At 55.3% G+C, this 26,187-nt stretch overlaps 1 protein-coding gene across 1 annotated transcript in view; it reads right to left on the reverse strand.

Moving 5' to 3' along the window:
* SLIT3 (slit guidance ligand 3) overlaps window positions 1-26,187 on the reverse strand; it is a 528,787-nt gene that overhangs the window by 77,718 nt on the left and 424,882 nt on the right. The window contains exons 10-13 of the mRNA XM_087816965.1: window positions 20,474-20,545; window positions 14,856-14,927; window positions 11,127-11,198; window positions 1,037-1,180 (exon numbers count right to left, since the gene is read on the reverse strand). Coding sequence (XP_087673091.1) covers window positions 1,037-1,180; window positions 11,127-11,198; window positions 14,856-14,927; window positions 20,474-20,545 — 360 coding nt within the window. The remainder of the gene's footprint in view (window positions 1-1,036; window positions 1,181-11,126; window positions 11,199-14,855; window positions 14,928-20,473; window positions 20,546-26,187) is intronic.

The following is a 26,187-nucleotide window of genomic DNA, read 5'->3' on the forward strand; positions in this document are numbered from 1 at the left end:
GCCTCTCCTACTCGGGCAGGACCCACCCGTGATCCCCTCAACTCTCACCCATGTCAATTCTGAGGGGCAGAGCAGGCTGCAGGCCTAGGGTGTAAGCTTAGAGAAGACTGTGTTTTATTTCTCGAGCTCAGTCACACCAGGCGCGTGAAGCAGCTGGCAAGGCGACTGGCACGTGGTGGGTGTTCCATATATAGCAGCGGTGCTGTTGTTACTATCCTCAGCGTCGTGAGAGCAGCGCCGTGGGTCCGCTCTCCTTGCTCAGTAAGAAAACCCGGCAAAGCTGCGCACAATGCCTGGCTCGAGGTAGGGGGTCATTAGGCAGCAGCTGTTTTTGCTCTTTATTGGCTCTTGTCTCTTGCTACGGGCCTGTAAGTGCCCGATGACTCAGATTCTCCAGAGGCCCCTGGGCTCTGGTCAGGCCACTGTTAGGGTGAGGCTCTTAGCCTGGGGCTAGAGCCATCAGAAACATGGCCTGAGACGTGTACTCAGTGGCCAGCTACCTAATGGGGCTATTTATGAACATCTGCAGAGCTCAGGAGTGAAGAACTGCTCCCTAAGGAGGGAGGTTAGGGTGTCTGTGTCAGAGGGTGGTGGGGTGGGGTCAGTAACGGTGGATCATCTGCAGAGATGGAACCCGTTCAGGATACAGCGGCTGCAGTGATGAAGAGAGCAGCTGAGCACCAACTCTGCCTGGATTTAGAATGCAGAGATTCCAGGATCCTGATTCTTACTAGCTGTGCAACCTTGAGTAAGTTACCTAACCTCTCTGAGCCTTGGTTTCCTCACACAGAACTAGGGGATCATAACAGCACCCACCACATAAGGTTGTTATGAGGCTTAAAGGTTTGCATCCAGGGGAAGTACTGAGTGTGGTTCCAGCACAGTGTGAGCTCAGAGCAGGTAGGCTGGCACTAGCCCTCTTGTCCCATTGTCATGGCAGCCTCTAGAGCTCCTCCTGGCCATGCTCACTTTGCCCTCACTTTGGGGTTCTCCGAGGCTAGGTGCTGGGGGTTGCCTGCTGCCTGGGCATACTCACAGAGTCTGGATGGCCTGCAGAGGGGCAAAGAGCCCCTTGCTGATGGTCTGTAGCTTGTTGTCGTAGAGGGAGAGCAGGTTGAGGTTCTGCAGGTCCTGGAATGTGTTCACCCGCAGGCAGTTGATCTTGTTGGCGTTGAGGAGGCTGCAAGCACAAGAGAGGCTGGTTACGCACTGGTCCTGGTCATCCGCTGTGGGCCCAGGGCTGCACCTGCAGGGAACAGGCCACAGAGCCCCCGGCGCTCTCCTCGAAGCCTGGGGCTCCTGCTGCTGAGCAGAGAGAGACAGGGACTTGCATTCCTGTGGCCATGGAGATGGAGAAGATGCCTGGGCACCGGCGTGTCAGGCACCATGGGTGCCGTGCGGCACTCTGCCACTATCCAGAGCCTTCCCTCAAACCCATGCTTGGGAGGAAGACTGGAGATGGCACCCGCACGTGTCGCTTTCTGCTTTAGAATGCAGAGATTCCAGGAATAAAAAAAAATTTGGCACAACTGTTTTTAAGCTTTAGTTGATTGACCAAAGACCAATTTTGATTCAAAAAAGTCCCTAAAGTTCTTTTGGATCACTTGTTCCGCTGGTAATCTTATGACAGTTACAGATCATCCTCTCAGAAGACATCCCCCCACAGGTGGGCTTGCGTGCATGCGTATACGTAGCCTCCCCCCCCCCCCCCCAGCATCACAGAAACGTGCTTCTCGAGTGGAACTCTGGTCCAGCACAGATGATGCTGTGAGGGCTACAGGAGAGTTTTCCAGAATGGAGCTGGGAAGTCCAGCAAATCTGGGTCCCCTTAGCACCCACATTTCCCAGGCTGACTAGGAGTGCCCTCGAAACTAGCTTAAAATCATCTCTTACTCCCTTTTAAGTGGAAGCAGGGGAGGGGAACTGAACTAACCAGCTAAACGTAAAACTCCTATTTTCAAGGCTGGCTCAGAGCTTCCCTCGTGGGGAGTGACCCACGGGGGTCCGAACAGACTGCCTTGTCCCCAGAGGCCCTTGATGCCAGGGTCCCGGGGGACTTCGGTTGGTAGCAGTGGGGCTGCCATCGCAGCTGAATCCTCGGTGCCACCTGTCCTTGCTGCAGGCCCGCGTGCAGGCAGGCAGCTGTGGCAGTGACAAGTGGAAGAAGAACTGCCTGTTTAATCTGGCTAATAATGGGCTGGGTCCCCAGGGCTCACACAGATGTCCTCCTGCCTCGCCATGGAAACAAGCTCGCGCTGCTGGAACACGTCTCGTGTTTTGCAGAGCGCCTTTCCGATGGCCTAGCATTCCAACAATAACCTGGGCAGGTGGGCAGAGCCAGCCTCACAAGTCACAGGTGGGGAAACAGGCTGAGAGTCACAGGCAGGGGGTCTGTCTGAGGTCACACGCTCCCCTTTGTAGCTTTCCCCCCAGGAATTCCTGTGCTTTGTAGGTCACATTTTAGTTGAGGCCACTCCATGTTAGGCATACCAAAGAGGATGCTATGGAGCAGAGAAATAGGGAGAAGCTAGAGGATCCCGTAGGGCCAAGCACCCAAGAGTTAGGGTTGAAGGGACCTTTCACACACACTTTTTGCTTTGTTTGTGTTTTAAAAAAAGTACGTGGTCAAAGACTTATTCCAAACCTTGATACTCAGGGCCTTCTGACAGTGAACCACTAGTAAAGAGGCCAGGCCAGACGTGCCAATCTGATTGCCCGAGAAAAGAATCCTCCCCACAATAGATAGCAACATTTCACATGTAAATATGTTCATTCAGTCCTCCCAGTGTTTTAAAAATCAAGAAATTTCTCCCTCTCTCTCTGACACACACACGCATACACACATGCACATGGGCATGCACACACACACACATGCACACACATGCACACACACCAGATTTCTATTTTCTCTTGAAAAACGATTCAGAAGCTGGGTCCACTGGAGGCAGCTATGGAATGGCTGCCCCCTTTAGACAGAACATATGCTCTTTGTCACAATCCTCACCACTCCCTATTGCACGCTCTTCTATCTATCTTGCCTGAGTAGGCATTTAGATTTGAGACCCCAGTGCAGATGCATGAGCCCAATTGCAGGACCTGGTTCTGGGGAATGCAGGACACTGGTCAAGGATGGCTATGGGGAGAGAGGACTGGCAACTGACCTGCCTTGAAAGGGTACCAAACGGCATCCCACTCTGGCACCCCTTTGCACCCCTCAGAACTATCAAGGCTTCCTTTTCTGATCCAGATGCTCTCTTGTTCCCTATTGCTTCCAGATCTCTCAGCATGGGATGTTATCACAAAGATGTGAGGCGTCAACACCACCCGGGCTGGCAGAACCACTAGACCGCGACAGCACATGGGACAGCCTGCGCGGAGCAGGAGCTCCAGGAAACGCGCAGGGCATGGGCTCCGGTCCCTTCTGCTCCCCCAGGATGCGTGGCTCCCTAAAGAAGACGCAGAGGTGCAGGGAGAGACAACATTAAGCTGCGTATCTAGATCGAGGTGCCGGGGGCAGCCTCCCCGATCCCGGCACTGGCAGGATCTGACAGCCTGTCCCCTGTCCCCTCTCCTTTGGCAAAAGGCTGGCAGCTACTCCACTCCATCTGGCTTCTGTGGATGGATCTCTGAGCTATCTGGTATGCAGACAAGTTGGAGGGGAATTTAAAAAGCACCCGATCAGATCATGTTGCAAATAAAGAGTAAACAACTGTTTGAAAGGGGGTTCAGCAGTTTGACAAGAAGTCCCCGACCCAGGCCCACTCCTCCTCTCTCTTGATCTTCCCTGGTCCCCCCCCCCCCCCCCCCCCCCGGCCCAGAGCCGTGGTGAGAAATGACGATGATCACGCAGTGTCATCTCTGGAGACCACAGCTCTGGTGTGCAGCCCTGGGCCAGGCATTTCCCAAAGCACTTTCTGTGCCGTGTCTCCCCTCACCCTGTCAGCAACACCATGAGGAGGAAACTGAGGGTCGGAGTGGTGACGGACATGACAGAGGCCACCCAACAGTAAGTGACGCTCCAGCCTGCTTGACTCCACAACTCATCTCTTACGCAGCACATACAATCCACACTCCCTCTCCTTGTCTGGCGGAGGGTGTTCCCGTCTCTGGGGAGTGGCTCTTGCTAGCTCTGGGTTGCACCTGAGCATGCTTCAGGTGGACGGGGGTATGGCTGGGTCTAGGAGACTCTGCCTGCCTCTCGGTCGTGTAGAGGCACCTTAGGAAGGACTTGGCACGGTGCTGGCAGAGGTGGGCTGCTCACTACACCGCCACTGGCACAGAGGGGCAGGCTCTTCGCTGATGGATTGCTCCTGCACAAGGCAGGGGTCACTGGCTAAACGCTGATTTTGGAGCTGGTATACTCTCTGCTCCCCTCACCCTGAATTCCCAGTCTCCTCTGGCAGACCAGGGGACATCGGCGAGGCAGAGACGACGGCAGCCCTCGTGGAAGAAGGGATGCTCCAGCCTGCCTTGTTCAAGAGGCTGCCTGGTCCAAAAACTCAACACTTGGACGCCCCGACAGGATCCCAGCTTGATCTGCTTCCTGTTGGACTCAGTGAGTCATGAGGTTGGGGCATATCGTGTTCATAAATATTTCCCCAGAAGCAGATCTGACCGTGTTGTGGGGACACCTGCACCCAGGCCCACTACCCAAAGGAACCTCAGAGGTCACATAAACAAAAGGGAGGGAGGGGCTGAGAAGATCAGGCCAGGTGAACAGCTGGGGGTACATGGCCTGACAGGTAACACGTTAGGTCATAGCTAACAGGTAATAAGCTCTCTGTGGCCACACACAAGCCACGCACCTTATAAATATTAACTCCTTGAATCTCTGCACAGCCCTGTGAAGTAAGTGTTCTCTACACCTGACAGGTGACACTTCTGGACTCAGAGAGCGTAAGTGCCTTTGCCCAAAGTTGCACAATTAGAAAATGCTAGGTCGAGAGTTGGGTCCATGCCGCCTTAGTCCACAGACTTCACTCCTGTCCACTAAGCCACCCTGAGGCTCAGCCCCACTCTCCCTAAGGGACCGTGGGAATCACCTAATGCTTAAGGTAGGGGTGGAGCTTCATCCTTGTAGCCACTCCCATTGACTTAGTAATGTCTCCATAATAAAACAAAACCAAAAGAGCCATGCTCCTGTCAGAGGAGATTAAGGCGAGTGGCACATCCGAGAATGGGAACACACGCATGTCACCTTCTAAATTTACTTCCAGCGCTAGCTCTGCGTGGCTCTCCGCCACCCCCTTCTCGGAGCTCTCTCAGCTTCCACATATGTTCCATGTCAAGAGGTATTAGCACTCAGCCCATCGACTAACCAGCACACGATGCTGCCGAGAGATAATCCTTTCCAGGAGCTGCCGCCTGCAGGAAACGCCAGGCAGGAAACAGGAGCCACCGGGAGCCACGGAGCTGGAGCTGGAGGGGAGTGAAATGCCCCACGTCTCGGCTGAGGAGGGCTCTTCTGACTCTAGTCTTTCTGCTGGGGGACTGGGCCTGGCCGGGCCAGAAAAGCCCAGGAGCTTTAATCACTTGGCACAGCTTGTGGCTTCATTCATTCAGGGTCCAGGATAGGAGGGAAGTGAGGTCCACCCTGATCAGTGAAGAGGGCCCACCACAGCCAGTCTCCGAAAGAGGCCAACAGGCAGGGACCACCGAGGCCCCATTTTTAGCTACTGACCTTGGCCCAGATCTTTTCATTGATAATTCCCCTGGGGCTCACAGGCCTTGGCTGCTAGGCTTGGAAAACACAAACATCTGGGGTGAGGTTGATGATGAATTGCATTAAAATCACCTTGGCAACTCTAGCGGTCCACATGTGGATTCAGTGGCCCAGAGCTATCTTTCCCGCGGTGTTTATATTCTCACAGCTGCCGTGGTCTGCAGAAGACAGTGGCCTCCTTCCTCCTACTGATAGGCTGTTTGTCTGGAAATGTGAAAAGTATACTCCAAACTCCGAAGTACAGGGTCTTCTCAGAAAACTGGTGCCAAGAGGGAGCATAGCAGCCCCTTCCTGGAAAACAACAGATGAAGCCCTTCCAGGAAAGAGCAGGGGATGGAAGGCGGGCCCAGGCTCCTGCCACGAGGGCCTCATAGCGCCCCCTGTTCCTAACACAAGGCTGGGTGTCACTCTCTGTTTCATACACACTCAGATGCAGATACACAGGAGGAAAGATGGTACCAACAACCACATGGCATAGCCCTTTCTCTAGCTCCTTCCGTAGAATAATTTTTTAAAAATGGTTGTTACAAAGGCTCTTCGTTATTTTTAAAAAAGTTCTCTGTGTATCCCTGGCAGTATTTAGTGCCATTACGCATAGGCATAAACTATTATTGAGGACACCAATTAGGGGAGCTACTCTGGACTCCTGATAAAGCTGCAGGATATAGAGTTAAACCCCCCTCATTAATGTGTCTTCCTCTTTTATAAAAACAATTTCTCTAGAATTAACCCTCTGCCATCCTGTATTTCTTAATCCATTAATTATAATAAGAGCCACTCTCTTGCCTTAGAACAAACATGCTCTCATCCATCCCTATGAAATACGGGGCATTCGTTTTCACCTTCAGCAACTTACTGAGGCCGGACGTGGGGAGAAAACTGGTGATATCTGGTGCCCTGAGATCAAGGAACCCCGCCCCGCCCACATCCTCTCTGCGCTGTGAATGGGTGTCTGGGCCACGTCATGCTAAACACTCACTAGTCCCAGCGAGGGGCAAGGCGACTATTCATGTCTCTCCTGATGATGATGGCACTGCTGGTCTCAGGTCGCGGGTTGTCATGGTGACGCCTGATGCAAGGGAAATTGCAACTGCAGCAATGCCATGGGGTGGCCGGTCTGAAAAACAGGATCTCCTTCAGCTCCACAGACACAGGAGGGCCCCGGGAGCAGGGCGCAAGCCACTGGGCTTCCCTAAGGCGCCCGCGGGAAGCTGAGATTCTGGGAGCCAGGCAGGGGGAGCCGTCACCTGCTCTCAGGTGACCAAGTAGCCTCACCTAGGGTGACTGGCTTGATCCCTCCATCCCCCAACAGCAAATGGGGTGGTCACTTGCCTATCTGGTACCTGGTTGCTACTAAGTCTTTTAAGAGGAGTCAACCATTCACTCAAGGACCAAGCAGGGAATGACCCCAGACTCAGTCTCCCCGAGGGCTCTCCTTAGGAAGCTGCAGGTGCACGAGAGGGAACTCCTCCCTCGAGGGTGAAGCTTCCACTGCTGGGAGAATCCTCAGCAGCTCACCTCTCCCGGTTTTTAAAACACGCAGCTCCTCGGTCGCCATCTCACAGGGCTGGAGGCGAGCATCGGTGGGGCGATGACAACGAGCCGGAGCAAGTCCCCTGGGCACTGAGGCACCGTGAGAGGAGCTGACTGAGTTGGTGAGAGTTCTTGCTCCATGTATTGCAAACGTGGTCCTGCAGACCTGCCCGTGCCTGGGTCTGAAGCAGACGTCTCTGGTGTGGATGCCGGACTCAGAGTGCCTGGGTCCCAGTCCTCAGTCAGTTACTTAGATGCTGAGTGACAACTGCCAAGCTGCCTAGCTCTCCGGTGCCTCAGTTTTCCCCATCTGTAACGCGGGCCCTTCGACAATGCCTTCCTCTTAGCGTTGCTGTAACAGTGAGATGGGCTGGTGCGTGTGAAATTCCTCGGCGCCGGTCCTGGAGCACATTGAGGGTTCGGTCAACGTGCGCCGTGTTTATCAGCAGCAGTAGCAGTACCGGCGGAACAGCTGGCGAGGGAGGGTGACTTGTAGGGAGTGACGTTTTGCTCACTGCCCGGTAACTGGCATGTTGCTTGGCAAACCCCAAGATCCTCAAATGGTCTTGTCTGCCTTCCAAGAAAATCAAACAACAGGTGCCTGGGTTGCCTTAACTTATTCCAGCCCTGAGACAGGCTGGTTTGGTTTAGGCCTCCAGGAGCCAGCTTAGCACTGGATGTGGCCAGCGTTTACGTGAGAGCCTCCACCTCAGGTGGCTGCCGGCCCCACTCGAGTGGCCTTCCCAGGCACGCCAGCCACGCAATCGGTGAGCGCTGCAAGGACGCTCTCTCCCCTGGTGGCGGTGGGGCGGCCACGGCGCAGCTTGCGGCCACCCATCAGAAGAGGAAGGGGCCTGTCTTCTTGCCAGAGGGAGGACTGGCCTCTGAGCCCCCAGGTGAGGGATCTGGGGGCGCTCCGGCCAGCTGTGCAGCCAGTAGCACTAACTCCATGAAGTCCCAGGAGCCCAGGAGCCTGGGTGGCAGAGAAATGGAGAGGAGCAAGGGCACCCCCCAGATTCCGGCGAGGAAGGGGTGGATGGGGGCTGGGAGGAGAGGACAGGCCAAGTCTCTGGTCGTCCACCTGCTCCCATCCTTGGAGTTGGGGGCACTTGCCAGTGGCATGTCCTGTCCTAATCTTGGATTCTGAGATGTCTCCAGGTCTCAGCAGTTTAGTGGGGAGTCTCTGAGCACACTTCTGTTCACATGGGCCCTTGGCTTGCTTCCCAGCATCCTGTTGAGGCTGACAGACTACCTGGCATCCCCCGCATATAACAAGGGTTGTTAGCGATAACTAATGAACGTGTGTTCGTACGATGAATGTCCGCAAGAACCGAAGCTGTTTAGGATCAAGTACAGGGCGACACACCAGCTATTCCGGAAATGATTTAGGAGGGTTGTGTGTGTCCCAGGCCGGGCAAGTTTGGTGGGATGACTGAAATGTTTGGAGAAATGGGGGAGGGGAGGGCACGCGGGGCAGCCAACGACAATGTACCCACCTTATTACTGGCAGCACCGTGACAGGTGCCAACAAGGAAATATCCAAGATCACAGCTTGTGGGGAAGGTGGCATGGCTTTGCGATACACCAATAATTTGAGAGACAGATGGAGAGGGAAGAAAAACCACAAACCTCTCTCAAAAAGCCTTGGAGTGAAAGGAGAGGAAATTACCTAGACTGCCAGCGTATTCTAATCAGAGCCTTCTTATCAGAATGTCTCTGGTCTAAGGAGGAGAAATCCAATCTGCAGCGGGCTGAGCGCTAAATGAGATCTAATCAGGACCTGCTTTCCAACGCTCGACAACAGGTCAGAGCCCAGTGACGGTTCCACTCACGGTCCTTTCTGGAAACCGCCTGCCTGAGTTGTGTCAACTCCTGGTCTCCAGGAGGCAGGGGGGGCTTTGTCTTTTCTCCCAGCTCTTCAATTCCATTTGCTTAAAACAATGATGGGAAACTGGAGTTGCCTCCTCGGCCCATGCAAAGTCCTGCAAGTCTATTAACCCCTGACTGCTATCAGCTCCAAGCCGGGAAATGTTTCCCTTTTTGAAAAACGTGCATTCATCGAGTCTTTGCTCCGTGCTCGGCACCTGGACGCACGCTATGTTTGCCCCTCACGCGTGCAAGGGGATTTTCCTCCTCACAGCAAACACACAGGTTGCAAAAGGACATTGTAAAAGGCTACTTACCCCAGCCCTGTGGAACACAACACCCCCAAATCCACTAGTTATTCATCTTTCAAGGGTCTAATAGCTGCAGTTCACTAGCCTCATGGTGGCGGTTGTAACTGACAGGTTCTTTGCCACGAGCAGGGAACACCATCTGTGAAACCCCCAGCTCGCTGCAGAGCCCTGGCCTGGCCTTCTAACAACCAGCCCTAACGCCCCGCTCGGGGCTGGGACCTCAGAACAGGAAAATGCCCACACACAGTGAGATAGACGTGGAGACAGGGCTGGGGTGAGGCAGAGAGAAAGACACAGGCTTTCCCTTCTCTTCATCTAGACGACTACTCTGCTGGGCGTGCTGCTGGGCACTGCCTGGGCATCCGCTTGTGACATGACGCACATGCTGTGCTGTCTGCAGAGGGTCTGTCCGGCTGAGCCTTACAGGATATGAGAAGTGAGGAGGGAAAGGCCGGAGGGAAGTCTCACTTCCTCTTTCGTGACGAGTCCTGGGCGCCACCAGGTGGGACGAGCTCCCTGCCCCCCTCTCTCCATCCTTGCTCCTGGCCTCCCACCCACTGGGAGACCCAGCTGGACCTCCTGGTCGGCAGCACTGCTTAACAGCATGGGGGCTGGAGGCCCCTCGCCCCTTCCTCGTTGCCTGGGACTCGAGGGTGATTTGAAAAAGACACACACATATGCGAGCGCGCACACACGCACACACACGCACACACTCCTCTGAACTTGGACGCGCACCTCTGTGAGCATATGTCCTGTGCTCTTTGGAGGGCTGGGAGCCCTCTGAGCCACAAGACCACATATGCCCTGTGCCACTTTCTCCACCTTGGTACTTTCCATTGCTCACAGGATACTTGAGATCAAGTCCTAATACCAGTGGCATCGTGGTGCAGACATGGAGCCAATGTGGACGTGCACATGCACACACACGCTCCCACACCCACACCCACACCCACACCCACAGAATGTGCATGTAGATGCTATAGCTGCCTACTCACAAACTGGAGATGACTGTCCCCCATCATAAAATCTTAAAATATAGGATGAGCTAAATTCCTTTCCTTGCCTCTCCACATCAGCGTCCAATTATCTCCTCAAACACTTAAGCTCAGACAACCAGAATGAAATAAATGCAAATAAATAATCCCAGAGCTTAAAATTCAAGGCAACAAATCTTCCTTAAATGAAACAAACCCTTCCCTCTTGGCCATATCTCACCCAGACAGAGTCACGCCGGTGACTGACGGTGCTCCTCGCTAATGATCTCACCCGCCCTCCCGTCCTCAAGGCCACATGTCCACCTGCCGCTCGGGTTCGGCTTTAGTGTTGGGAGTTGGCGTGGGGGTGTGTTAGTTCCCCATCCCTAGCACACGCCTGCAAGGTGCCTCCCCTTGTAGGATTCAACTCTGGCTAAATTTCCAGCCCCCACACCTGCTCTCGCCGGGGCCAGGCTCCGGAACTGTATCATTTAGGTTTGTTCCTACTGACCTTGGCCTCCCTCTGCCAGCTTCCTGGCTCTCCTTCCAATAACATCAGGTGATGGAGGTAAGGGGTGAACAGTTCAGTTTTTGTCTGTTTTTTTCCTTTTGGTGGGCATGAAGTCAGAAGAAGGACTCTACAGAGCATGGCTCATAGTTGGCAGGACACAGCCCGAAAACAGTCCCAGAGACACAAACAGTGACAAAGTTCCTACTCACAGCAGCTGTAGGGACACCAGCCCGTCAAACAGCCCCTTGGCAATCTCGGTGATCTTGTTCCCATAGAGCACCCTGGAAAGGAACGGAGAAGACTGTGGTCACCATGGACGCGGGGCCACTGGGACCCGCTCATGTAGGAGGCCATCCCCTCGGCCAACTCCGGGGAGGACACCTGTCAGAGTGTCCCCTTCCCCGCTCAGCGTCATCCCTTCTCCTCACCAGTGAGCAGCAGGCTAGTGCCTCGGGGCTGGAGGGGGCAGGCCGTCTGGGAGGTGAAGAGAAAAGGGCTCCCTGCTGTTTCACCCCTGGGCAGCCCAGCTCAGTAAATGATCCACAGTAGGAAGAAACGGTCCCTTTGTGGTGTCTCCCTGAGCTGCTAATGTGACTCACACCCGGGCAATAAATAAGATGTGGGGGAGGCTGGCTGGCCCTGTGTCCTCTCGTCTTTAGTGAGTATTGATCAGGCTGAGCCCAGCCTATAGGACGTCTCCTTTCAGTATCCCATCACACCCGAGGAATTCCCTAGCTGAGTCCTCCCGTCACCCATCTAGACAGGGCTTTGGGTGTCTGGGGTCCCACCCAGATGGCTCAGAGACTGCTGAGTCAAGGACTGACTCCCAGGAAAAAAGGGGGAACAAGGGGTCATTAGCTCGGTGGGACAGCATCTTCTACCCTCCAGATCTTCTTCCTGTCCTTTGAGCTCCAGGAACCAAGGACCTCTGGGTTCTTTGGCCCCCCACACTGGATCTCCCGTTCACAGGCTGGGCTCTGGTGACGTGTGGAGCCTGGAGAAGGCACCTGCTGGGTCTTTCTCTCCAGCCTGGTGCCCAGTGGCTCCTGCTGGCCCTCAGCATGGGCACCGAGGACTCTCGGGCCTCCTGGTCTCATCCACGGCCCAGACTGTGCTGTCTCTGGGTCCAGCCTCCTCTGAGATGCAGGGAACTTAGCTAAGGAGGGTTTATTTTTAGTTCCCTGTTGGGCCCTGAAGCACACCGATGGATGCGATATTCAATCCCCACTCAGGCCGCCGTGTGCCTCTGAGGAGGTGAAGAGTTTGGATGTGGAGACAGTAAACGGGAAAGACACGCCAAAGCCCCGTCTTCTGGACGCCACCAGGAGGGAAGAGTGGGCACCTCGCTTAGCCTGCGGGTGTGTTTCATGAATGTTTCAGCAAATTAATGACTAAATAAAAGTCAGCATGATGCTCAGGCTCCCATTCCTAATTCATATTAATGTCTCGCCGCTCACTGTGTCAAACGGAGGGATGTCACTGTCCGCTCGGCTCAGCTGACGTCCGAGCTTCTCCATGGGAGACGCTGGTGGGGGGGTGGGACCAGGGGCCTGGGGTGGGGGGGTCCCCACATCATCCATCATGCATCTGTATGGATGTCTCCAAGCCTAGTGGGTCCAAATCACTCTCCACAGGCTGACGGGGGCTGTGGCTCCACCTCGGGGCACCTGGGTGTAGACCCACTGGCCTTCCCCCAGCCCTTTCCTGACTGCTGTCTGCATGCCTTTCAGGTTCGAGCACCAGCATCTCTTCCTTGGGAATTTTCTTCTGAATATTTTGGTTAATGTTTTCCACTACTTGTCCCCGTACTTTTATTTATTTCTCACTTTTCATTATATCATGTTATATCACTTATATACAGGGGGGGCATAAATAGGTTTACAGTTGTGAGCATGCAAAACACAGAGTTCATTCTTGTAATGTTATTTATTAGTTTTTCTATTATTTTCCATATGAACGACTGTAAACCAACTTGTGCCCCACTCTGTATTTATTTATTCTAGAAGCATTCTGTGCCTCCCTCCAACAAACCCCCTTGAGTACAGGCTGTGTGTGTGGTGACATCCCGTGGCTTGCTCTCACTGGGTCCCCAGAGCTGAGAATGAACAGGATGTCCAGAGCGATCAATGCTGCTGAAAGAATGAATGAACAGGTATGGGCTGACGGCTTTTCTGCCCTTTACCTTGGCCGCTCCTGAGCTTGGACTGAGTGTGCTTGTGTTTCAAGCTCCACAAGGCCAGGGCTCTTGCCTGTCCAGGTCACGGCCACATTCTCAGTCCCTGTAATACTCCTCGGCACCCAGAAGGTACCACTGGATGGATGAATGCATAAACTGGGGGTAAAGGGCACTCCACTTAAACAGTGCCCGATACATTTCAGAATTGGCTAGTGGCAAGCCAATTCCACGGCTGGCGACCATATTTTGAATTTCTTTTCTTGCAAGACCAGAAGCATCTTGCCGTTTTCAGACTGTTTCTAAATGCCAGCAGAGAGAAACCAGACAAGGGGAGCAGGGTGGTGGGGGCAGGGATGGGATCCTGGTGGCAGACGGCCGCTCCCCCTTCTCGTCTGTGATCTTCAACACAATAAGCAGACGCTAATCTCGCACACAATCCTGTCTTTGATATCCCAGCCAGATGTTCTACCCGATAAACGAAACTAATTTACTCTGCAAGCAGCGGGGCGCAGCTGAATCAGGGGACTTCCTGTCCTCCGCCTGCCGTTCTCGGGGGGATAGGGCCAGGTGGGGGGAACGTGGTTTCTTACCTGCCCCCTCGTTAATGAGGCAAACAGAGGCAACGCGTGGACAGCCGGCCTCCGAGCACCCTCACTCCTGCCCGGGCGGGCAGGTCACCGAAGGACATAAGTAATACCCCCGGTGATCCCTTTGCTGTATCTTATTGTTTACTTTTCATATTATCTCCAGAGGCAGCTTAGCATGAGGATCGTGGTTTCCGGGGTCCGACTGCTTGGGTCCAAATCCTGCCGTTGCTACTTGTTACTGAGGACTTTGGGTGAATCACATTTATTTATTCACCGAGATTTCTTTTGTACAGTATCTATGGGCCAGGTACTGTTGGAGATGCCAGAGACTCAGCCAGGATTTAAACGGATAAAAACCCTGGTCTACGTGGAACTCAGATCCCCCACTTTCGTCTATGAGGACAGATTATACCTTGGAGGCCTCCCATGAGGAGGAAACTTGCAGGACTCTTAGAACAGTACCTGGTACACAGTAGGTGCTCAATAAGTACCGCCAGTTATTCCGGTCGCTGTGCTCACTGTCACCATCAAATGTGTGTCAGGCAGGAAGGTATCACTGTCACCTGCCCCACAAGGTGAGTCAGTGATAGAGTCAGGACAAAGCTCTGCCCGTGGACCTCTGAGCCACTGAGAGGCAAGGCTTCGATTCCACCCAATGGGCTGCCCTAGAGTTTCAACGTCAGAGAAAGGCAGGACTTATAGGATGGGGCCGATGCCTCCTCAAACAATGGCCATGAGGCTGGTTTGGAGGAAAATGTTCGAAAATCAGGGGGAGAGCATTAGCTCCTCCCTGGACAAGGCCACGTTCATGGGAAAATGGGCCCATTGGTGATAAACGTATGTTACGATTCTCTCCCCCCATCTCCCTAGAGAGCACTGTGGAGGCCTGTGGGGTGGGAGGGGGGAGTGTGGTTAGAGTAGAAGATGCATTTGAATTAAAAGCCAATAACTGGGAAGGCTGCTGGGCACTTAATCAATAGAAATAATGCATTTGGGTTGTGGAAATATTCCCCAAGATCAATTTCCCCTGAAGAAATATTTGTTTCTCCTACCAGGCTGCCACAAGTGTGTAAGGGAACATAAAGCCTTCATAAATGCCCCATGAAAAATAGGGATGTATTTCCCCCCCTCCCGAGCTCCCCCTCACCGTTCCAGGCGACACTCTCCCCACTTACAGTGATGTGAGCGATTTCAGACCCTGGAAGGCATCTGGAGCGATGTCTGATATCTGGTTCTTGCTGATGTCTCTAAAAACATGAATGGGAGAGTCTGAGAACACGGCTCAGAGGTGTGACACGGCCATTCCTCAGTGTGAATCAAGCATTTCAGGTATTCAAAATGGTGATAATTAATTTATTCAACCAATTTGTTGATTCAGAGAGCAAGAGAAGGGGCTTCGAGACCATTCGAGTCAACCGGCTTGTGATGAAATACACTGCATTCCTATCACCTTCCTGGCTTTCGAAGAACGCCCGCCCACGGCACCTGGACTTTGACAGGTGGCTTTGCATGCTGAGCCCTTGCTCTGTAGTCAGAAACTGCACCCAGTCAGAGGGGGGCCTTTGTCTAGGTCACATTACCAACAACCACAGCGTAAACGAAGCAGAAACCGGCCCCACCCAAACACAGGCCGGGGGGGCCACTAGGCATCCTCTTCTGCCTCATGCCTCAGCAAACGCTTACTTTTCTCCCCCAAAGTCCTAAGTCATTTCGCCTCTGCACTGACCTTTCCTCCTTGACCTGCAAGGAGGTTCTGAGCAGGACTCAAGGCTCTGCCTGGCTCAGTGCATCCTCCAGCCGTGTGAGTAACTCATCCTGAGGCTCCCGTGGGTGGCGCTGGGACTGGACTTGTTGCTGGCTGTGCTCTCTGCACAGGAGCAGCCCCAGGGCGGTGACGTCCAGGCTTTGGGACACTGAGCGAGAGGGAGGCTGTGGGAGAAGGCGGCTACCTGGCCTCGCTGGTGGAGAGGCTCTGGGCCTCCTTGGAGCCGGGAGGCTGCCCACTTTCCAGCATCCCCGTGCCCTCTGAGCACCGGCCTCTAGCTCTTGCTAGTGGCTCTTCACGGAGGGGAAGGCATCCTCTCAGCGTCACCGGCTCAGGGATGGCCTCTGGGCTCCTGTCACTGGAAGGGGAGACGCTCCAATTTCCAGGGACGAGGAACCTCTCCAGTCCTCTCTCTCTTTAACAAAATAAATCAACGGGCCTTTGCTTTTGTGCAGAAGAGGGGGAGCTGGGGTCTGGGCGGGTCAACGAGGAGCAGATGAGGGGATATGAGGAAGAAAGGGCACCTAAGCAGACTCCCCACGGGGCCAGGCTGCCCAGCCCCCAGCCTCCGGAGCGCACCCCTGTGCCTGCCTCTCTCTTCCCTCTAATAGCCTTCCCCAGGGCCTGCGACCTCCCTTGCCTGGGCCTCTGCTCCTCTCCTCCCTGCTCCAAAGCCTGCGCATTGAAAGACTTCAGAGGGCTGGGCTTCTTGGGCACAGCTGTCGAGCTTATCCCTTGAGCGGGCGAGATGGCCCCTAACAAATCCACAGATCGCGCCTGCAAACTCATCGGCTTACCCGGGGCTTTTCTTCGGCGCTCCATTTCTGTCTAAGGGTCTTAACAAGCAAATGCCCTGGATTATCCTAATCGGGCTCACCTTCAGCACCCCTGCCTAGCGAGGTATTTCAGGCAGGCAGGCAGGCAGGCAAGGTCTGTGCTCAGATCCCACTGCTGAGAGCTACTGCTTTATTGCCGTTGCTTATCTTTTGCCTGATCCTGGGATGTCCCTCAAGGCACTTAGATGTTTAGTGTGCAGAGGAAGTTCTGTGGTCAGTGGGGAGCCCTCTGCCTTGGCCTTGTGAGGGCCCCCTGGTTTTCAGGCCCCAGCTAGACTTCGTCCCAGCCCTCTACAGAACCAGGTGAGATCTCTTGTGGTTTTGGAGATGGTGGGAAGTGGACATTGGAGAAGAAATTGTCTAGCTGAAAACTGACCCAGGTGGTCACTTCACCTTAATTCGTAGCTCTGCGGGAAGGAGACAGCAGCCCTGTGAGGGGAAGAACCTGGGGCCACAGGTGACTGGACTGAGCTGTTTAGGTCCAGAGCCGGCGCCTTGAGCCTGCCCTGCACTCATATGATGGAAGCAGGACGCAGAGGCCCAGGGCAATAAGGCAGCCTGGGAAAGGCCTCAGGTGCCCACCTGTCTCCATGCTCAACTCCTTCTGATCCACACCAGGGTGGTCCCAGGACAGACTCTGGGTGGCTGGGTCACCCTTGACCCGTGGTTCTCAAACCTCAAAACTTCACCAGGGTATTTTTATTAAAATGCACCCACAGAGAGTCTGATTGGGTTGGCTAGGGAGCTGGGGTAAGAAATCTGCATATGTTACAAATTTCCAGGTAATTTCCCTGCAGGTGGTTCCTGAGTCATACTTCAGGCCACAGCGGGTTAGAATCTGGTCAGTCTCAGACTCACCCCAGTCTCCTGGGACTGAGACGGGGTAATCTTTCCAGGCTGCTCAGGACAGAAGCGGCAGATTCCAGGGCCAGCGGGGTCAGTGGGGAAAGAAAGGTGTGTGACACGGAGGTGCTGGGGCCTATGGAGTTCTGTTCTACCGGAGATCATGCAAATGAGGAACTCAACATACTGTTCTGGCGGCACAAAACAGGTTTGTCCCCAGGGTCAGCGGGACTAGTCCCCAACCCCATAAGACTGAGGGGTCTCTCCAGTGCCTCTGATTCTCCCTGAAAATGGCTTTTCTACCCAGATACTAGTTTTTATCTAGAAATACTGTTATACCAAGCTGACCATTAGGAATAGGTGGGGACAAAGCCATCCATTCAGGGACATTTCTTCACCATTGTCTTATTAGAGACAAGAGAAGGATGTGAGGTTCATCCATAGTTGACGGGAAACCTGCTTTTGTTAGAGACGAGAGACAAACTTGTCACGTACACCTGGGAGGAAGCCACGCTTAAGGCTGTAAAACCCACTCTCTCCAGGGATCCGGCTTCTCCCAAGCCATCGCACGTGAGCAGGGGTTTCTGGACTCCTGCTAGCTGGAAAAATGTTACGAGGTCTCTCTTCCCTGCCACCATTCATGACGGGAGAAAAGGGGCATCGTAATAAATATCAACAGAAGTGATCAAAAATTAAATTCACTTTCCAGGCCGTGACTGAGAAGAGCTTATGAATTTTGAATGCACAGATCATGGCGAGCCCAGCGGGAGGAAGGAAGGACAGTAACACATAGCCACGCTCTAAATTACCTGGACTTCACAAAAAATTAGAGCCGCAACTTAAATCATGCAAGAGATATAGGTTGGGGCAGTGGCTAAACTTGTCATTTCTCACTGAAATTACTATCTGGCTGCATCATCAAGCTGGGCTTTAAAAATGAATTGGGGGTGGTGGTGGTGGTGGAGAGTGTGCTGGGGAAGCAGGGAGCCCAGGAGATTAATAGCCCAGGGTTTTAAATATTAAGGCCTATATTTATACAGCTCCTCCGCAGGAGCACTGCCAAGGGGCGGGGAGAGAAGGTGCGGAGGCTGCCTCATTAGGCCGGGGCTGCTCCTGGAACTGTACCAGCAGAAGAGCTTGTTTGGTTTGGCTTTCCAGGGAGATGGGAAGTTGGCTTCCTGAGAGCTGAGGGTGAAGCCTACCAATGCCACTGCTTCGCTGGGATGTTTATTTTTAACATAAAAAGAGTCAGCAGGCACTTAACCTCTTTAATGTACGCCTCCTCCCCCAGGGAAACGGATGCACCAGCCCGGAGGGGAAGCGAACAGCCAGCCCTTGCGCATTTCCACCTGCCTCTCTCATCCCTCTGAGGGGGCCGGAGAGTAAGCACAGTGAAGAAGCATCATCTTGATTACTGGGCTGTAATAAATGATTTCTTAGCCTGGAAGAGGGAAAGGTGTCTCCCTCCCAGATTCTTCCTATCTATGACGGCAATGGATGGGCCATTTCTGAATCCTACTGGCCCCCCTTCAGAGTGCCCAGGCCTGGGTGACTCACAGAGCAGTGCTCAAGGGGCCGTAGGATGGGGAAGGGTGGTGTGGATGGTGTTGCCAGTGGTGGGGCTGAGGGCCACGGTGCTCTCAGTGGTTGCCGGGGTAGGGAAGGTCAGAAGGTCTGGGGCCACCAGTTGTTCAGAGGATGCAGTGGTGGCAGTGATGTCGGTTATGGTGGTTGTGGGATGTTGGGGATAATCACGGGCAAGTGATACAGCTGGAGGATAAGAACCTTCTTATCTCACTTAGAAAGAGTGGAAAGTTCTTACCATAGTCCAAGGATCCATGGGATCTAGGCCTCACCCACCTCTCCAACACCATCCCCACCACTTCCTTCCTCACTCACTCCCCATGCGCACTCCCCCTGCACACTCCCCTTGCACATACTCCCATGCACACTCCCCCTGCACACACCCCCATGCACACTCCCCCTGCACACACCCCCATGCACACTCCCCGTGCACACTCCCCATGCACACACACCCATGCACATTCCCCTCGCACATACCCCCATGCACACTCCCCTTGCACACACCCCCATGCACACTCCCCATGCACACTCCCCTTGCACACACCCCCATGCACACTCCCCATGCACACTCCCCTTGCACACACCCCCATGCACACTCCCCCTGCACACTCCCCCTGCACACTTCCCTTGCACATACTCCCATGCACACTCCCCCTGCACACACCCCCATGCACACTCCCCCTGCACACTCCCCCTGCACACTTCCCTTGCACATACTCCCATGCACACTCCCCCTGCACACACCCCCATGCACACTCCCCCTGCACCCCCCCATGCACACTCCCCGTGCACACTCCCCATGCACACACACCCATGCACATTCCCCTCGCACACACCCCCATGCACACTCCCCTTGCACACACACCCATGCACACTCCCCTTGCACACACACCCATGCACACTCCCTTGCACACACACCCATGCATGCACGTTCCCCACTCACACTCCTCACTCACAAACACCCATGCACAGTCCCTATGCACGAACACCCATGCACGGACACCCATGCACACTGCCCACGGCCTTCACATGTCCTTCCCTCCGAGCTTGTCATGACTCACTTCCTTTACTCAGGTCACCTGCACACAGAGGCCTTCACGGGCAAACCTTCCTGAAGCCCACCCACCATCACTCCCCATCCCCTCCCCTCCCTGTGTTACTTTCTAGTGCTTAGCAATTTCTAGGGCTCGTCAAGTTAATTTCTGTGTTCTCCCGCTCGGATATGTAAGCTCCTTGACAGCGACTTTATCTTAGTTCTCCGGGCTGTCCACAGACCCTAGCACAGCTCCTTATACACAGCGGACGTTCTCGAAGTGTTTGCTGAATGACTGCGCGTGGTTTAGCAATGCTGGTGACAGTGCTACAGAATAACAGGCCACTGTCACCTCTCCACTGAAGCTCCCACCACAGGGCCACGTCTCCAAAGCCAGGGAGCGATAGAAAAGGTGATATGGGGGGTTTCAGGCCAACGGAGCCCCACCTCCCGCCCAGACCATTTCACTTGCTTCAGCTGGAGAGGCCCTTACCTGTCCCACCAGGTGTATGGGTGTCAAAGCCCTTACACCTTGCCGTCTGAATGCAACACCTCTGACCGTACCCCCCACTTAGGAGAACATTCCAGGTCCGACACTGAACCGGCCCAGAGGCGTATGATCCGGAGGAATGCCGTACAGCCAGCCTGTGACTGAGCAGGCCGCCCACCACACATGACATGCTACCCCCAGACCGAACACACGTGGGCTTGCTTCTCCCGGGGGGAACTCACATTCGCTTCAGCTTCTTGTACGGGGTGAAGGCTCCGGCCGGGATGGACTTGATGGAGTTCTGCTCCAGGCGTCTGGGAAACAGAGCAGAGAGAGTCAGTTAACCACCCGCCCATCACCCGGTGGTTGCTGAGGGCCTGGAGGGCGGGACGGCCTCTTGCACCCCGCGGCACACGTTCTGCGTGAAGGAGGCCAGGAAACACCGCGTACAAGCCAGAGGCTCGTGATCTGATGCACGGAGCACCCTGCCCAGGGTCCAGCTCCCCCGGAGGAGCTGGAAGAGAGAGGTGAGCTCTCCTTGAGGGTCCCGGTCCTCCTTATTGTAAGCGGGCTTAGGAAGCAGCCAGCTCCTTCGGAAAAGCTACGGGAAGTAACTGAAGAGAGTGCTGGAAACGTCAAGGGACAGAGAAGAGGGGTGGGCCGCAGGCGGCGATGTTTACACGGAGGCCTGTTCCTGCTCGGGTCAGGCTCGGCCACACTGCTGCTGGGGCCCTGCACCGGCAGGCGCGGCAACGCCACTGGCTTTGTGTCTGGGCTTTGCTTTCCCTTTTTCTTATTTAAATTTTTTTTTTAACTCTCATCTGAGGATATTTTTTCCGTTGCTTTTCAGAGAAGTGGAAGGGAGAGAGAGGGCGAGAGAGAGAAACATTGATGGGAGAGAGACACATCGATTGGTTGCCTCCTGCATGCGCCCCGACTGGGGCTGGGGATCGAGCCTGCAACCGAGGTACATGCCCTTGACCGGAATCGAACCTGGGATCCTTCAGTCCGCGGGCTGATGCTCTAACCACTGAGCAAAACAGGCCAGGGCTTCTTTTTTGTTTTGAGGAGTAATTGACACACGACATTATATTAGTTTCAGGTGTACGGCATAATGACTCGATATTTATCTCTGGGGCTGTTCCAATACGGTGGGGAAAGAGCCCCCCCATCTTTAGCCCCCAGCCTGACGTCCATCAGACTGGCTTCCTGACATCCTGAAGGCCCTGGGGACCCCACCGGACCACTCAGACCCTGGGCTGCTGCTCGATCTAGGGCTTTAACATCTTGCTGGCTCTCCTGAAATGCTTCCTCTCCTGTTACTCTGAGAAGACAAGAGCTGCTGCAGGCCCGGGGCCCAGAGCTTCTGTGGAAGAGAAGGGGCCACAGGGAGTGAGCAAGCACTTCCATTCTTCATTCTTTCGTCTCTCAAATGACTTCCTGTCACCAGGAACAGGTGCGGCGGGGAAGAGGCCTGGGCGGGAGGCAGGCTCTCTATTAGAGGTGATGAATGATGCCCCCGCCCAGGCTGGGGACTCAGCATCCCCCCCTCATCCATCTCCCTTGTCTCTGAGGTGCGGATCGTTTCATCACCTCCTTACTGGGCACGGATGCTCCCCAAACCCTCAGCTGGGAAGACACACAAAAAGGGTGTGCGTGGGGAGGGACGTGGCGGGGGAGCAGGAGGAAGCAACGGGAGGAACCGGCTCCCGCCAAGGCCGCGTCCTGTCCCGTGGCTGCGTGTTCCTGGCTGGGATGAACCTATTCGTCTGGAAGAGTAATCCCCGCTGCGGGGTGGGGGAGACAGTAGTATTAATTTGTGCCTCTGCGATCGCGTCTTCATCGGCGCAACGGCATATTTGTTACTGGGACGGCTAATGGAGCAGTTTGCCAGCAATTTTCCCATTTCAAACAACATCTCAGCTGCTAATGTGGAAGGGTTTGTCAGGCCAGCCCATAACACAGACAAATCACTCGCCAGGCCGGGGGAGGGGGAGCCGGGGAGCAAGGGGGGAGGAGAGGGGGAGCATCGGGACAGATCATTCTCTCGGCTGCAGGATGAAGGGCCTGACCGGGGAGACCGCCACGGTCTGCCGAGAAAGCCTCTGGCCCGCCGGAGGGGGCGGGGAGCGTGCGCTGCTGGGCACGTGGGCGCAGGCTGGCTGGACGGGGACCTGGCTGGCTCCCGGTGAGCCACAGGGTGCTGGATGTAGCCGCCCAGCCGGGCGGCAGACTCGGGCAGTCGGCTTGACCGAGAAGTTCCAAGGACACTCGTGTTTTCCAGATAAGCAGAGTTCAGCAGGGATTTCTCGGCAGAGGCAGCCGCTCTGTGGGTCTCTGGGGCCGCCAGTCAGGTGGAAAATGCTCTCCAGGAATCCTGTGATTCACCTGCCACTGTGGCGAGGGACCTCGGCGGGATGACGCCTCTGGAGGCAGCCACTGCCTGTTAGCGACGGCAAACCCCTCAGCTTTGCCAGAGGACCCACTGCCCCTGGCTGCGGGCCCAGAGCCCGTGCCGGTCAGGTGAGCGCTGGGCGTGAGGGCAGCTGGCTGTCCCTGGGCTCCTAACCAGCTAACCTCCACTTTGGGGAAGGTGTGAGGCTGAGGGAGGGATGAGTCAGAGAGCAGGAGGGATGCCTGTCCCCCGGGGGGTTGATCACCTGGCGATTTAACCCAGCTCAGGAGGGGCTGTTATTTATGGAGTCGAGTTGATTTATGTCCATTGTCTCTTCCCACCCCGGCACTTCCGAGGCAAGCGGCCCCATTTTGTGAATGAAGGAAATAAAACCTGGAGGGAACAAACAGTCTGCCCGGAGTGACAGAGCTGGCGGGTGGCAGAACCGCCAGCTCTGCGCCTACCCACCGATCACCCTGCCGTGACAGAAAGGGGAAACTGAGGCCCAGAGGCTGAAGCGGCTTTCCCAAAGTCACCGAAAAGTCTAAGGGGCTAAGACCCCAACCCCCCTTCTGAGACGTCACACGGCCTCTGCAGAAGCAGGTATCTGGTATAACGTGTGCAGCGAGAGTGCAAAGGTGTGCGTTTGGAACAAAGAACAAAGGATTCCGACCTGAGCCTGCTAACCCTGCAGGGACACTGCTGCGCGTCCTGTGCTCTCAAGACTCACTCCGGGGAGGGTCTTTTCTCTGCTGTTTCCCTGCTCCTCGTGCTGCTGTGGGCACTGGCCGGACACCCAGCCCCAGGGAGATGCCAAGGCCATGAGACGTCCGCTAACCTCACCCCGGGGGCGTCAGAGTGTGTCTGGGGGCGGGGGGTGGGTAGCTGTGAATTGTCAGCGACTTTAAACGTGAAGTAAAGGCCAGAGCAGCAGCAATCACAGCAGTAAGAGCTCCTATGCATCCGGTTCTTGGAAGAGGCACGAGGCTTGTCTAACAACGTTTGACCTCTAGGAGGCAGATCCTGTGCGCTATGGCCGCCCCCACGTTAAACACGAGGAACCAGGCGCAGAGGTGGGAGGTCACCTGTCCAGAGTCGCAGAGCCAGGGAGAGCCACGGCCGGGACTCACACTCAGTTTCATCGCCGGCTGTGCTGGGCACCCTCGGAACTGGGGCGTCTCCATTCTTTCAGTCACAACCGCCCTCCTCGCTCATCCTCGGTGGGACGGCCCCTCCACCAAGGGGGTGAGGCTGGTGCGTGTGCCCTCACAGGCCTCCGTGCAGCAGGCACCCCCGGTGGCTGTCACACGGCGCCCAGTCCCGCCGCCTGGAACAAGCACGCAGAACTCCACACTCCCACCGACAGACACTCAGAGTGGAGACAAAAGCAGCATTAACACCACAGAACCGGGCACGCTCGGGGACGTGCCTGAAGCCAGGACTGTTCTAGGTCTCCCTTAACGGGCACGCATCCTCCAGGCTGCCGGCTGATCTAACAGAACCAGCATAAAGACGAACACCCAAGCCAAGCTTCTGAGCATCCTCGGCACCAGTAAAAACACCGGGAACACCTGACGGGCGTCTCGGCGATTTGCCTTCTGTATTGATTTGCCCTAGTTACTTGGTGCTTCCTTAATGGTCTGTTGCATGCAAACACAATATATTTCTGGCAACACGTAAGTCGGCACGGTGCCAGGGAGACTGGCAGGGGCTGCGAGTCCCCTGGCAGAGAAGCTCTGGGGCTGGCCTGGGCTATGGCGCTGATGGGGTCGAGGCGGCGCTAAAGACGAACGCCTATCATTCACGGAGGCCTTTTTCGGTCACACTCAGGGCCCGTCACACCCTGGCTCATTTTATTCCTTCAACAGCCCTACAAGGCACGTGGTATTAGCATACCCATTTTATGGATGAAGAAATCATGGTACAAAGAGGCCCATTTGCCTGATGTCAGGCTGCTAGTAAATGGCAGAGCCGGTACTTGAACCTATTGGTCTGATGCAAATGCCTGTGTTCTTAACCCCTGGGCTCGACTGCCTCCCCCAGAAGTCACCTTCGTGAGAGTTCGCAAAGATTCTTAAGTCCTTCCCGTCTCTCTTAGTCTTCCCGTGACTTGGGAACTCCTGTTCGGATGTCCAGACCCTGCGGAAGGAAGGCAGGCCCATGCCGATCCTTCCCCAAAGCCATCCGGGGCCTTTAGGTCAGAGGAAAGACAACGTCGCAGAGCCCGGAGGCTCAGCCCCTGACGCTTCCCTGTGCTGGGACAGGGCTGAGGGGGGCTTCCCATCAAGGCCACATTCCTGGCCTCTCCCTTTCTTGACCTTTGCCCCTGGTGGACCTCAGAACGGCGGTGAGCCCTGGACATCCCCCCTGAGTCTGTAAGACTCGCTGACGGCAGAGATGAGGAACGGAGGCGTATGTGACCGAGCCGTTGCTGGGGGGCTGCCCCGAGGAACGCCCGGCGTCACCTACAGGGGACAGGGGTGCGGACGCGGGGCCAAGGCTGCTCTCGCGTGCACGTGCTCAGACGCCGCCGACAGGGGGCTTTTTCTTCATCTCAGAAAAAGTGAAGAATAAACGGAATGGGAGCCTGAGCCTAATCATTCTCTCGCGTCAGCTATGTGTACCTGTGCTCACGTGTTTTCTTTTCAGATTCCATTTAGATTCCAAACATTGCGCTGCTTTCTGTACGTTACGTTATCTAATCTTCATGGGAAAGATCTAGTTTTCACAGGGGGAACTGGGTGGCGCAGGAGATGCTAAAGAAAGGTGCCCCACGTGAGAGGCGGGACCGGGGTTCCCACCGGGATGATTTACCCCCAGGCTCTGTTATTAATTACTCTGCTGGGCACCTGCCGCCCCCCCACCCCGCCCCTCCCTCCACCCGGCGGCCTGCAGAAACCTGCAGCTCTCGGAACGTCTTCGGATCACCGATGTCAGGGGGCCCCAGAGCCCTTCGGCCCGTTTGCTCTGCTGGCTGCTCTCTGGGTTCTGATTTTCAGTTCTCTCTCTCTCAGATCCCCGCTGACCAGTATAATGGGTGGTGGCTGGGGAGGTGGGGGGATATTTGCTTCTGCTAAGCAGCTGTCTCCCCACCCCAGATCAACAACAGGGTTGAGGTGTGGCTGGGTGAAAAGCGGGGTGACTTTCCCCCTAGATGCTTTCATTTTGACTTGGCCCTTAAGCCCATCCCAGCCGGTCTCCACCGCATACACCCACCTGCCCTGGCGGGGGGCACGAGACAGTGGCTGACCCTGTGTGGGGTATGGAGCGAACATGGAAGAAGGCGGGACAGAGACTGAGATGGGGCTTCAAGGACAGATGGTCCCTCTGCAGCCTCGAGGGCCCGGGGGGGCGGACTGAAGACGACAGAAGAGAGGAACATGGGGGCCTCTGGCTCTTCCCAGAACCCATCCCTGCTGGAGGCTGGAGCTGGTTCAGAGAAACGCTGAGGAGCGGCGGGAACAGTCCCGCGGATGGGAGCTCGGTTTCGAGGAAAATCTGCGGCGAGCCGTCTCACCGTGGGTTCTCGGGAAGAAAGCTATTTTTAGAGGAACTGGCTCT

Source organism: Miniopterus natalensis, chromosome 4 (genome assembly GCF_054644295.1).
Source record: "Miniopterus natalensis isolate mMinNat1 chromosome 4, mMinNat1.hap1, whole genome shotgun sequence".
Lineage (NCBI taxonomy): Eukaryota > Metazoa > Chordata > Mammalia > Chiroptera > Miniopteridae > Miniopterus > Miniopterus natalensis.